At 42.2% G+C, this 13613-nt stretch overlaps 1 protein-coding gene across 1 annotated transcript in view; it reads right to left on the bottom strand.

Annotated features, from left to right (window-relative positions):
* Positions 1-13613, bottom strand: part of CACHD1 (cache domain containing 1) — a gene marked incomplete at its 5' end in the record, with an annotated part of 87453 nt that overhangs the window by 38616 nt on the left and 35224 nt on the right. Inside the window, 2 exons of the mRNA XM_082287511.1 lie at positions 1096-1202; positions 13002-13150. Of these exons, the coding sequence (XP_082143637.1) occupies positions 1096-1202; positions 13002-13150 (256 nt within the window). The remainder of the gene's footprint in view (positions 1-1095; positions 1203-13001; positions 13151-13613) is intronic.

Genomic DNA, 13613 nt, shown 5'->3' with positions numbered 1-13613 from the left:
ACAATGGATGGGATGGAAAAGAATCTATGGGGACTGTTCACTTTCCTTTTATATTTCATTAGAAATCCAGAAAGCAGAGCTATAAGAAGAGAAACAGTAAGGGAATTCATAAAAATTTGGGGTTCTTTCTCCCATTTGTTGCAAGATGGTGAGAGTGGAATGACAGGTCTGCCACTTCATCAGTCAAGTTAATAAAATAAATCAGACTTTTCTTCCAAAAGAGCTCTGAAAATTAAAATAAAATAAATCCCAAGTCTGCTTTATTCCCCCTGAAGAATTAACAAACAACCCTCGCCCCAAAATGAAATCCACAACCAAAGTCTATTAATGGTCCCTAATTTACAACACCGAGCACCATAAAAAGTTGAAAAGTCAGATGGAACAGCTGGGCCAAAGTCTGACTGAACCCAACTGAAATCCCTGTATTAATCCACACTGATCAGGATGCAAAAAAAAAAAAAAGAAAAAAAAAAAGAAAAAAAAAGAAAATAAAGCCTTGCTGCACCAGAGGCCCAAAAGCGGAATTTTTCAGGGATAAGTCACGTGTACTTTGGTTCTAAGCATATTTCTAAGTCCTTAAACGTGTCGAGAAAATGCCCTGACAAGACAAAGAAAGGAAATATTTAAAGATGCCCTCATATTTGGTAGCTTTTGCATATCACTGCAAAGGCAGCCTCACATGAGCTGAACTCAGCTAAGAAGATCAGAGGAACTTCCCTGTGCGGCCCCTCCAGCAGCTGACACTGCTGATGCCAAAGCAGACAGGCCAGGAAGGAGAGTGCCTCAGAAAAAGAATTAAAAAGAAAGAAATAAAAAGTGCAGGAACCACAACAAAATTATCCATGGTAGGCTGGAATAAAATCTTCATGACATTTCTATAAAGTACTTAGACTAAGGGCATTACTTTAGGTATCAGCTTTCAATCATGAAGTCTCAAATTAAGAGCAGGGTGACAGTTGCAAGGAGAAATAAAAGCTTGTTGCTATGGCAATCAATGCAAATTCCCTGTGCCAAGGAAATGTTGGAGTCTAATGGGGAAAAAAAACCCTACAAGAGAAGGAAAAAAACCCCCCAAAGTAGAACTGTGCTGCTCACCAGAATTTAAGTCACGTCCAGGATTGAAGGCTCTGCTGTTGACAGTGGTCGAGAGTCTATCGCAGCTGATGGTTCTGGAAACGTTGGTGTTGAAATTCCCATCAAATCTGGAAAAACAACAAGAGGATCAGCAATGAAACTTTATTTATTAAACCTGCATTTACAATGAAAACACAGATTCTTAATGTTTCAGTGTAAATAACTATTAATATTAAGACATTGGTGTTGAAATTCCCATCAAATCTGGAAAGATGACGACAGGATCAGCAATCAATTGTTATTTATTAAACGTACCTTTGCAATGGAAATTTAATTCTGCAATGTAAATAATTATCTGGGAAAATCCAACTTTATCTATCCTTTTTAAGAGGCATGGGGAAATTGTGGAACCCAAGCCTAGGGGGGATAAGCTCATTTGCTTCTGCTCTCTGCACTCATCTGTTGCATTTTCCCCCACAATAATCCTTGAAAGGTGGGACCACGAGAGCGGTGCTCGTTCAAGTAGATTTGAACAGCAGAGATTCCAGCTGGGGAACATGCTCAGCATTCCAGTGCCACTGGAAGTGCTCCCTCCTGTTGTGAAACCAATCCTTTTCTCACCAGAATCTTCCAGCAGTACCAGGAGTTCTTCTTTCTCTTTTGAAAAATGGCCTTGTGTGCAGAGGAATTTCTCTTTATGCCTTTATGAAAATCATCTGATCGAGATCCAGTTGCCCAAATGTGGCTGCCCCTGGATCCCTGGCAGTGCCCAAGGCCAGGCTGGATGGGGCTTGGAGCAGCCTGGGACACTGGAAGGTGTCCCTGCCCATGGCAGAGGTGGCACTGGATGAGCTTTAAGATCCCTTCCAACGCAAACCATTCCATGATCCTGGGATTCCATGACAACAGAACAATTTTAAACCTATTTTCTGTACCAAAATTTGAGGATTTACACTCCAAACAGCAGAAGGAATCTGACAGTCTGAAGTTTTGTTGTATTTTGATTAGGTTGAATAATCCAAACACATTCATGACTAACACAAAAAGTATTCCAGTGCATAGTTCTAATAATAAAATTATAAAATAGCATTAAACCAATGCCTTGAAATTTAAATACAAAATATTTTAAAGGGTTGTAAGTAACTGTGAACATTTCTGCAGCTTTTGAGGACTTAAATGCAGTTTTGTATCATTTACACAGGTCAATTTTATTTGACAAAATTTTTGTGACCTTGATTATTCAGGTGACATTTGACAGTGTGATTACTCTTGTAATTAAAAACCTGTTTACTTCCTATCAAAGAGTTTTCCTACCACCAACCTATTCCTAAGAAATGATAAACCCAGGAAGTTCCAGCTCCTTAAACCAACATGGTGCCTGGTAGGGCTGGAAAACACTGATTTTCTGCTCCTGTGTTTGCTGTAAGGGCTGGTTTAGAGTCACACACAATAAAACAATTCCCTTCCAAACCATCCCCTTGAAACAACAATTAGCAGCAACAAACCCCACAGGCAGCTGGAACCCGTTACCACGAGGAAATTTCAACTTATGACCACAGGAAGAGAGGCTTTTTAAGCAAACTAAACCTCTCCTAATTCAATAGAGTTTCTTTGAGCCTAGCTCAAAATAATTTCATTCTGCAGGGATGCAGATGCAGCATGGGCTGAGATTTGTGAAGTCCTTGGAAAACTTTTACAACTTACAAGTGAAAAAAACCTAAGGAAAAATAAAATATCTATTAGTAGGCTCAAGATCAGAATCTCTGTAGGTGATTGGATCCAATACCAGAAATTTTAGCCTTACAAACCCAGGCAGAGCCTCCTCACAAGCTCAGAAATTTGGCTTTTAAGTATAAAATCCACTTCCTGAGAAGTCCCTATTAAATTCCTTAATGATTTTCTGCATTACAAATAAGTAAAATGATCTTTCATGAGAACTCCTAACCACACCTCAGCCACTGAATCCTTTGGTCTTAACATCAGATTAAATTTTCTGATTCTTGTAGAGTCACAGAAGTCTCATTTTGCACAGTCAGAGCCCATCAGACTGGGAGCTCCACTTGTAAGAAGCTCTCATCAAACTGAATTCTGGAATATGCAGAATGTGACCATTATTTCTCATCCACGCCTTAATTTTAATATCATCACTGCCACACAGAAATATCAATAAAAACAAAGCCTCCTTAAACTGGCAGGCTTGAAAATTAGTTTAATTTATATCCATAAACACTGTGGGCATCTTAAACTGTGTTTTTCCTAAAGAAGATAAATGAAACTATCAGTAAACAGTTAATTACTGAGAAATCAGCATTTTTTGATCCCTTGTCAAACCAAGATTTAAGCAAAAGCTAAGAAAAAGGAAAAAACCCACAGTTATTTGGAAATAATTATTTGCTCTCCATCCACTTTCAAAATTACACAGAATAAATGCAGAGTTTAAACCTGCTCTGCCCATTTTGGTCAATATTTTAATATAAATATTGGGGAAAAATCTATTTCTAAGTTGCAAACCTTCTACCACAGAGATACAAATGTAAATGGAGAGTGCAAGTTTTAGCATCAGAGATTCCCAGAGCAGCCTGTCCACAAATTCCCTCTCTCATCCTTGGATAAATTTCCCACAGCTCAGCCTTGTGCCACAGTTGGGTTTCCCTACATGAACACAAATGTCGAACTCCTTTTGCCCTCCACCTCACATACACAATTAAGAACTTGCTCATCACTGGAAAAATACCACAGAATTGTGAGAAACATCCAATAATTGTGGCAACTGCTCCATTTTTGCTCTACAAAAGCACTGGGGGCTCCTTGGAGGACACGGATGTTTGGTGCTTTTGGTATTTCAGCCCAAACAACACAATCCCAGCACTCCATCAGCTGGGGTTTTGATTCTGGAGTCAGAGAGGGGGAAAGATGATTATGGAATCACAGAAGGGATGGCACTGTAAAGCTCATTCCATGGGCATGGGCAGGGACACCTTCCACTGTCCCAGGCTGCTCCCAGCCCCAATGTCCAGCCTGGCCTTGGGCACTGCCAGGGATCCAGGGGCAGCCCCAGCTGCTCTGGGCACCCTGTGCCAGGGCCTGCCCACCCTCCCAGCCAGGAATTCCTTCCCAAGATCCCATCCATCCCTGCCCTCCTCTGCCTTAAAGCCATCCTGCCCTTGTCCTGTCACCGCACATCCTTGTGCCGAGGCCCTTTGATCTCCTGCATTATCCTTGTTCTCCACAGTCAGGAAGAGAGGGACAGACAGACGGCCAGACGGACACACAGGTCTCCTGTCGTCGTGCTCAGCCCCAGGCTGCAAGATCAGGCTGGCATGCTCTGTCAGACACCCAAAGCAGCCAGACCCGGAGCCCTGCACAGGCTCATCCCCTCTGCTGGAGCTGTTTGTTGACATTATTGGCAACCTGCTCCCAGAGAACTTCCCAAGGCCTCTCCATCGAGGAAAAGACATTTCCCAGGAATGCAGCTCTTGGATGGAGGCTGTGGCTTTTCTTATCACAGTTAAAATGCAACCACTTCAAAAAAAAACACAGCTCTTTCCAAGAGAGCAGAACTGTTGTTGATTTTTTGTTGGCTGAAGGATTTCCAGCCTAAGATTGATTGATAACGGATGGGTTCCACAAAAATTGTGTTTATCTTGGGGCAAACCCAAAAAACTGCACATTAAACATCTCCATCCTAAAGAAATATTTCCGAGCAATGCTAAACAACAACCCCACAGTGAAAAATAATGACTTTGCAGGATGTAAACTAATTGTCCCAGAGCTCCCATCAAAATCTATTAGTGATGGCAACAGGATACCTTGTTAGAAACGAACATTATTCATTTATTGCATTAAAATGCTTCAACATGCTCCAAAAATCATCCAAGGCCTCAGCTTTTTTCAGGAAGCCAGTGTTAGCTACTCACCAGGAAGATGGATTCGTGCATGCCTAAATAATCTGCAGCAGAGCTAGAGAAGGGAGCAAAACAAATTCCTGCAGCCCGATCCCATCCCTCCTTCTTACAGCACACAAGTAGCAAAATGGAAATACAGTTAATGGGGGAAAAAGTAGATATAAAAGATGAAGAATTGTTTTAAATCCCATCAGTTAAAGACCAGATCTGCCAGCCTTGAGCAAGGGCTGGCCCAGACTGGGCTAGGTGGGATGTCTGCCTCAAATCTCTTTTCAGGTGCTGTTTGTCTTAAAATTGACTTTTTGCACCTTGCAATGGAGTTTTTGGTTCCCACAGCACAAGGAGACCTGGAAAATAGAGCAGCTCCCATGACCAGTAAAAACCAGCACCAGGAACTGGGCAGAGGCAGCAATGTGGCAAATCCACACTGCAATATTTGTGATCTTTTTAATGACTCTGGAGAATTTTCCACATACTTCTAAGTCGGTTTAATTCAGAATGCATTATTCATACATTTGAGCATCTTCCCCACTAAAGCCACAATTAAAACCAAAGCCTTGGCACTGCCAAGTGGCCTTTCCAAGCAATGTTTATATTCTCAGCTGTAACTCCTGCTTTTACCTTTCCTACCATAATTATACCTCATACATTTTCCACTCAGCTTTCAAACTGCAGACCTTCCCATCACTCGCTTCAGAAGAAGTTAAAATACCAAAAATATTTGTATTTTAGTATTTGAAAACAAGCACTGATCAGCACCTTTTCTCTACACAGAGGAGCCAATTCTTACCAGTGCCTCCCTTAATTCTTACCAGTGCCTCCTTTTATTTTTACCAGTGTCTCCCTGAAGTTTTACCAGTTCCTTCCTTACGTTTTTACCAGAGCCTCCCCTAATTTTTATCAGTGTCTTCCTGAATTCTTACCTGTGTCTCCCTAACTTTTTACCAGTGCTTCCTCTAATTTTTACCAATGCCTCCCTTAATTTTTACCTGTCTCCTTTAACTTATACCAGAGCCTCCCTTATTTTTTACCAGTATCTCCTTTAATTCTTACCTGTATCTCCCTTAAGTTTTACCAGTGCCTCTTTTAATTTTCACCAGTATCTCCCTTAAGTTTTCACCAGTATCTCCCTTAAGTTTTCACCAGTATCTCCCTTGCATTTTTACTAGTGTTCCCTTCAGTTTTAACCAGTGTTCCCTTCAATTTTCACCAGTGTTCTCTTCAATTTTCACCAGTGTTCTCTTCAATTTTTACCAGTATCTCCCTTCAATTTTCACCAGTGTTCCCTTCAATTTTTACCAGTATCTCCCTTCAATTTTTACCAGTATCTCCCTTCAATTTTCACCAGTGTTCCCTTCAATTTTCACCAGTATCTCCCTTCAATTCTTACCAGTGTTCCTTTCAATTCTTACCAGTATCTCCCTTCAATTCTTACCAGTACCTCCCTTCAATTCTTACCAGTACCTCCCTTCAATTCTTACCAGTACCTCCCTTCAATTCTTACCAGTACCTCCCTTCAATTCTTACCAGTGTTCCCTTCAATTCTTACCAGTATCTCCCTTCAATTTTTACCAGTGCCTCCCTTGATTTTCACCAGTGCCTCCCACTTTTGCCAGGAGCACGACTACCAGGCGGATAAAAACTTCTCTTGAGAGTTGACCCAAAATGTTCCAGGTGACGACATCACAACCAACACTCGGGAAGTCCTCCAGAATCCTTATCAAAAACCCCACACCAAAATTCTTTAGATATAATTTGGTGTGGGTTTTTTTTTACTTCTTTAAAGCCAGCAAAAGACATTGGCTGAGATTCCCTTCCAAGACAGGCCCCTTCACCCCATCCCCCTTTTCACTGCCTCCCTCTCTTCCTTCTGGATTCCCTTTAATGAAGAAGGGATGGAAGCTGCATCCCGAGGGAGCAAACAGAGCCACGACTCCCACTTTGATCTGGTCCCCACGGAGCTCCACGCTCCCTGCCTGCCTTCCCAGATCTTCCCTTGATTGACGTTGGCTCTGATGTACAAACTGCTTTGAACTTCACACATGAAATTCCCATCAGGCCGCACTCATTTTTATTCTCCTTCAACAGGATTTACGAGCGGGAGATCAGCGAGTGGAGGAGATAAAATGAATCTGCAGGAGCTTTGAATCTCACATCAAAACGGAGCTCGAGTGAGCTCCAATTGGATTTTGCTCGGCCTGAATTTACAGTGTAAATCAACTTCTTTTGTGCATTTGGAGTTTAGGGAAAAACGAGGGAGCTGTGGATAAAAATGGCACTTGAGCAGCTGCTCAGGGCTTCATATTGTTTTAATACTCATTTTTTCCCTTCCTCTCTGTTCATGCAAATTCAAGCTGACATGAATATGCAAATGAAATTACATAAGTTCACTCAAAATTCAGCGTTTCCTTTGAAATTCCCAACCAGGCCTTGTTTGCTTGATTGCAAGGCAAGATTTTAACTTTTATTTTACATAAATACGTAAATATAGGGTGCCCACTGCATCTAAACAGAATGCTGGAAAACAATGTTTTTATGAATAAATTCAAGCAAAAAAAAAAAAAAGCTACTGATGTTACAGCTACACAATTTCTTCTGGCAAGGCACCAAAGTTGCTCCAATTATTTCAAGTAGTCTTGAAAAAGTCCAAGTGCAGCTGCTCTCAGACGTAAAGAGAATGTATTGTTGGAAGGAGGTTTCAACCCAGGAACACAAACTATCCCCATCCTCTCTTTTTCATGAGGAATTTCTATTCCAAACCCCACATCTTCTTGAGGAATTTGGCCACATTAGAAGTAAAAGCAAGAGGCTGGGAGAGAGATTTCCTGAATACCTGCTGCACTTTATGGACAAAAGCTGCCAAAACCCAGGGCTGTGCACACTCCCTACATCTCTGTGCTTTACTGCAGCCTGAAACTCAGTCAGAACAGCAAATACATCTTAAATTTCATTTATTGTGGCCCCCCCACTCCTCCTCTGGAAGTGCAGCTCTTCAGCTATTGCAGCAACCCAAGGAACTGAATGGGATTCCCGTTATCTCCCACTTAACTGCTCCGGAGAGGGAAGATAAACACAGAAAGAGCTGTGATAAAACTGAACTGCATTAGCAAATATTTAACCATCTGCTTAAAAAAAAGAAAAAAAGCAAAAACCAGACCACTTCTGAAGGCAGTATCACAGTCAGGGAGTAAATGATTTTCAAATAGAGGTTCGTAAACTCCCTTATTCAAACACCTCTATTAATGTTTGCAATGCAGCACTGCCAAGTAGGGTGTTTTACCAACAAATATTTCCCCATTCCAGCTCCTTCCACAAATTTGGGTAAATGCATTCCCTAAGCTCTTATCAGCATAGTTAAATAAAGAGCAAAAATAGATTTCCAGCTGCCTGGAAAGGCAGTGTTAAGCAGCCAGAGTGGGAGCATTAATGAACACCAGTGCCCCTGAACAGATGGATTTGGAGACCTGGGGCACCTTCCCATAAAAACCCAGCAGTGAAATTCATTTGTGGCCCCGGGGTGGAAGCAGGGAGGAAGGGGGATGATTCCAGCAGCACACGTGAGCCATGTCCAACAAGGAGGTGCAGTGAGGGACACTCGGGGCAGCTTCCTGGAGCTGCCACTTCTCTTCTTGCTCAGATCCCAAGGAAACTGGAATTCCCTTCTCTCCCTGACCTGAGGACATGAAATGCTGAAGCCCATCAGAGTGATGGGTCTTAAAACCGGGCAGAGAGGAGGATTAAGATCAGGTTTTGAGTCCCTTTAAAAGCATCATCTGGTTTTCTTGTTGGAAAAGCTGCAGGAACAGCTGCATTTCCTCACAAATACATCTGAATAATTTGGTTTTTTTCCTGGAAGGTGATCCTGTGCAGCCATTGCTGTGTTGAGAAACCACTGGCAGGTGCTCTATGGCCCCTAACACAACCAACTCCCCTGGCAAACTGGAACTATGGAAAGCTACTTCTGGAAGCCTCCCACATGAGAGCATCAATCACAAATCCAGAAAAAGGCATTTTTTACAATGGGTAGAAGACAAATACTCAAACATTATCCACTTGTTCTTAGAGTGGAAGGAGTTTGATTTCCTTTCATCAGCAAATATTCAATATAAACCCCTTCTTTATCTGCCTGGTGCCATCCAGGCCAGCACCATCTCTATGAGGAAAGTTATTCCAGTCGTCACTCACAAGTCACACCATGCAGACCTGCAAAGGTAGAACCCCCTAATGCTTCCAAAGCTGCATCCCAAAACTCATTTCTTAAATCCCTGTTTAGACATTTCTCACAGCTGACACATATTCCATAAGCTTCCATTGCAGCTGCTCAGGATGTTTGATAAATAAGTTCTGTTTATTCTTTCCCTCCCCTCTTGCTGCCCCATCTGCCCATCCCAGACCCAAGATTTCCTCAATACCTGCCGAGGGCTTCCAGGCAGGAAAACCAGGACACAAACTTATTTATCCTCTTCAGGAGAAAGACACTTTAATTCAAACACTGTCTGGTAAATAACCACCCAATTCAATCACGATAGGGAATGTCTGGAGACAGCATGAAATCCATTTCTCACGGCTTCTTCCGCAGCCTTTGTTGGTGAGGAAACACAAAGGCTCATTTTTCCAGCAGGGATTTCTTCCAGGATTAGAAGAGGCATGTCACCTGACATCCATTTCCTTATCTCCCATCAGCTTGCTAAGAGCCCGGAGCACTTTATCCATATGAACTCTGCCTGCTTTGGAGCAGCCTCTTCCCAAGCGCTGCGGTGCTTGGGAAAAGGAGCTGGTCCCAGGCTCTGAGCCCAGGGACACAAACGCAGCCTGGATGGCTGCGCAGGGAGCAACTTCCACACCAACCATGTGGGAGCTCAAAGCTCCGCTCCCTGCCTGCCCTGCTCTCCTCCTGTGCCATTCCCAAACCCTGATGAGGTAGAGATGAAAATGCCAACAGAGATAACTGGAAGAAGGATCAGCAAAAACTAAAGGAGAACACGAGTCCCTGCCCTGCTCACCCTTCCTCAGCAGTCCCTGCACATGTATTTAGGTGTGGGATTTTTTCCTTGAGCCCAAGCACACATTTAGAGCCTTTGGTAAAGCAGCTGAGTGTAATTTTATCAGGAAATGTTTGTTGAATTAAGGCCTAGGAAGGGTCCCTTGCCAAAACCACTCAATAGCCACCAACAGTGCTGCCTCATCCAGCTGGGTTTGCATATTCCAATTTATTTATTTTCACCACTTCCCAAACCAAGGTGGTTCCATTGCACAACCCTGCCTTGGAGGGGGCGCAAACACACAACTGCTGGTCTTACACCAGTGAAACCAGAATATGTTGGGTACAAAACAGCAACCAAAAGCACAGCCAGGCTGGGAATTTTAATCCAGACTGGAATCACATGGAAACTCATTGATCTGGGCTCTTCACTGCAAGAGCAAACACCATGGAATAACAATAAAATAAATATTGCTTTCCATGTCATATCCCACTACTCACTAAACAAGCAATTTAAATGCCAGGTTCATTTTCTAACCCAGTTTGTGCTTTGTTAGGTCCTATTTTCTATCATTTATTTACAGTCATCAGGTGTGGAAATCCCACAGTTTATCCCAAGCAACAAGACAAACCAATGCTCAGATTTTCAGGATAAATAAAAGCAAACTCAGGGATAATTTTGTTAATGGTAACAACGAATACAAATTGAAGTCAGCACGCCATTAAATGAAACTCAAAATAAAAATCCTTTCACTGCAGAATAGTACATCCAACTTAATTTTCCCCAAAGCAATCCAAACTTGCAGCATTCCCAACACAATGTCAGTAAGTTGGACAATAAGAGGTTGAACACCATGTGACAAACAGCCTTAAACACCGTGGGAAAAACCTTCAAATCTACCTTAAAAATACACCCTGAGGATAATGCACTCCTGACACTGTTCTTGCCCCAAATGTTTGCTCAAATAAAGAGGCTACATGAGGAAACAGCCAGAAAAAGAACACACAGAGTTCAGGAGTTGTAACACAAACATTTCACAACCCTCCGGAACAAAAACCACAGCCCTGAGGACACAGACATGGCCAAGGCACAGTCTAAGGCAAAGGATCTCATGGAAAAAGCAATTTTCACAGACAAATCTGGGTCTTTTTTCACGTGACCTCTTCTGCAGCAGCAGTTCATAAATGTTTTAACCAAAATATTATCATTACTGTTGCTTTAACACCAACATTAAACACTTCAAACACCAAGGATAAGCTGTTAGCAGCAGCAGCACATCCAATTTCACTTCCTACAAGTGCAGGCCCAACTGCAGCTGGAGTTAGTCCATGAATTAAACATGGAAGAATTCAAAATATGGTCACAATATCCAGGTGAATCAGCTTCTTTCCCGATATTTTAACCCAAATGGGAAATCTCCCAGAAAGGCAATGCCACAGGGAAGGAAAATGAAAGCAAGAGCAGCAGATGGGAGAGGCAGAAAGGGGAAAAAAACTGAAATGATGGCAGAGGCATTTAGACAAATCAGGCAGTTAACAAAGCATGGAGCTAAAACTTGGAAGTTTCAAACAGAAAATACATTTTTACATTCTTTTTTTTGACTTGCAGATGATTTCCTACAGACAGCACTGGGTCCAATGGTCAGATAAGCCTCAACCAAGGTGCTGTCCAGAACATCCTGCAGCTGATAGACTGGTCTGGGAACCATTTAATTATTGATCCAAGCAACTAAATAACGAGAATCAGATTGTAGAGCCTGAATGAGGAGCTGTGCAAACAGCAAATTCACCTGCTTTGCCAGCTGTTTGTGTTTTAAACCACTTACTGGGAATGATTCTTCTGCAAGTCCACCACAGCTGAAGAAATTTCTGAAGGACTTCCAAGCTACATCATTTTGGAGGACAAAGTGAAAGGGAATTCACTAATGTTTCCAGACTAAAAGCAGACTTCTTTTTATAATGAAAAATTAGGCCACACTGACAAGGAGGTGGATAAATCTCTTTTCTCCTTCCCCTCAACCCTTGCTTGGAAGGTGTTCCTGCTGCCTGGTGATTCCTGCATGATCAGAAGGCAGACAGGTTTTCATCCCCAAAGAATTCCTGACCCTTTTGTCCACACTGCCACCAGCCTGGATGTGCCAGCATTTTCCATAGGCACCTTGTCCAGCAGGAACTGCACAGAGACCTCCAAACCTGTGCCCTTGGAGTCACCTGGTGACCCAAATTGCCTTCCTCCCTCTCAAATGTTTTTAAATCAGACTGACATATAAACAGGGAAAATCAGTCTGTAATCAAGGTTTGCATGAACAGAAGGTTACTCTTGTTCTTTTCAAGCCCACATGGAAGTAAATGTTTAATATGTTCAGCGTTTCAAGAAAATTACTCCTCTTTCATTGGAAAAATCAGAGTTTCTATCATACATCTCTACAGTTAGGAAACCCAAAAAAGTTTCTGCAAATATGCAGCACAATAGAAATGATTAAAGACAACCAACTGCCCAGATTTAGCCTACTCAAAACTCCTGTATTTAAAACCAAACCAAACTGAACATGAACAAATCCAGTTTCCAAGCAATGGACTCGATTTCATTAAACCTCTGCTATCAAACAGCAGCATGTCAACCTGATTAAACTGGAACACAGTGCTTTTAGCATGTGATGGACTGACCAACTCGTGATTCTGGTTACTTCAAAGGAGAGAAAAAGGTCTCATGACCAGCCTGAGGAGAGTTATTCAGGGCAAGCAGTGTCTCAGTGCAAAAACAGTGTCTTGGAGCTAGACACACTCTTTCAGGATGGAACACTATGAACAAACTTTCTTCCTTTTACTGCTTCCAGCTGATTCCCAGTTCTTGTTTAAAGCCCATCATTAAGCACTGGTGTGGGAGAAATGGAAAAAAAGATGAGGACAAGATAAGAGGCACCTTTGGAGATCTGCCTTCTCCGTTTTTATCCAAAGCAGCAGCAAACACAAAGAAACCCTCATTTTCTTCACAGATTAAATAAATGACAGCACGAGGAATTCCAGAATTTCATACTCACTCCATCATGGATGGTGGGATAGTACAGCAGTCCTGGATGGCAGTCAGGGGTGAGGTGAGGTGAGCAGTGTATGAGGCTTCCACTACCTGCTTGTTCCGATTCACGACATCCAAGTAACGGTTGAATTTCTCACGGATTTTTTTTGCCAACTGAAAAAAGAGAAGAAAGCTTAAAATTAAGCCAGTGTCTCTGTATTACTCCATTCCTTAACAACCAAGTCAAAGCTGAGTATGCTAAAGATAATAGTTGTCCAATTTGCTCACTGTACTTTTATTTTGGTGGTTTAAGCACTGTAAAGTCAAGTAATCAATATTGGCCACGGGAAGGAGACCATACAAGAAGATAAAATACATTTCTCATCTAGCAATGGGTGCTTCAACAGAGTTTTGCATGTGTGAAAAGTGTGACTTCCATCATATCAAGCTTCCCTTTCATTAAGAACTGACAGCTGGATGTGACACTGAGGTGCTCCAAGGCCTGATATGGATAGAGGCTAAAGCAGGCCACAAGTCAATTTAATGAGTTTCTGTACATGGACACTTCAGGAAAGCCCAAATAATGGTGTTAGAGAAGCTTTCACCTACACAGAACTTCTACTGCTCCAGGAGCAAA

Source organism: Coloeus monedula (genome assembly GCF_965178545.1).
Source record: "Coloeus monedula genome assembly, chromosome: 9".
Taxonomy (NCBI): Eukaryota; Metazoa; Chordata; class Aves; order Passeriformes; family Corvidae; genus Coloeus; species Coloeus monedula.
This window is presented reverse-complemented; position numbering and strand designations above follow the sequence as displayed.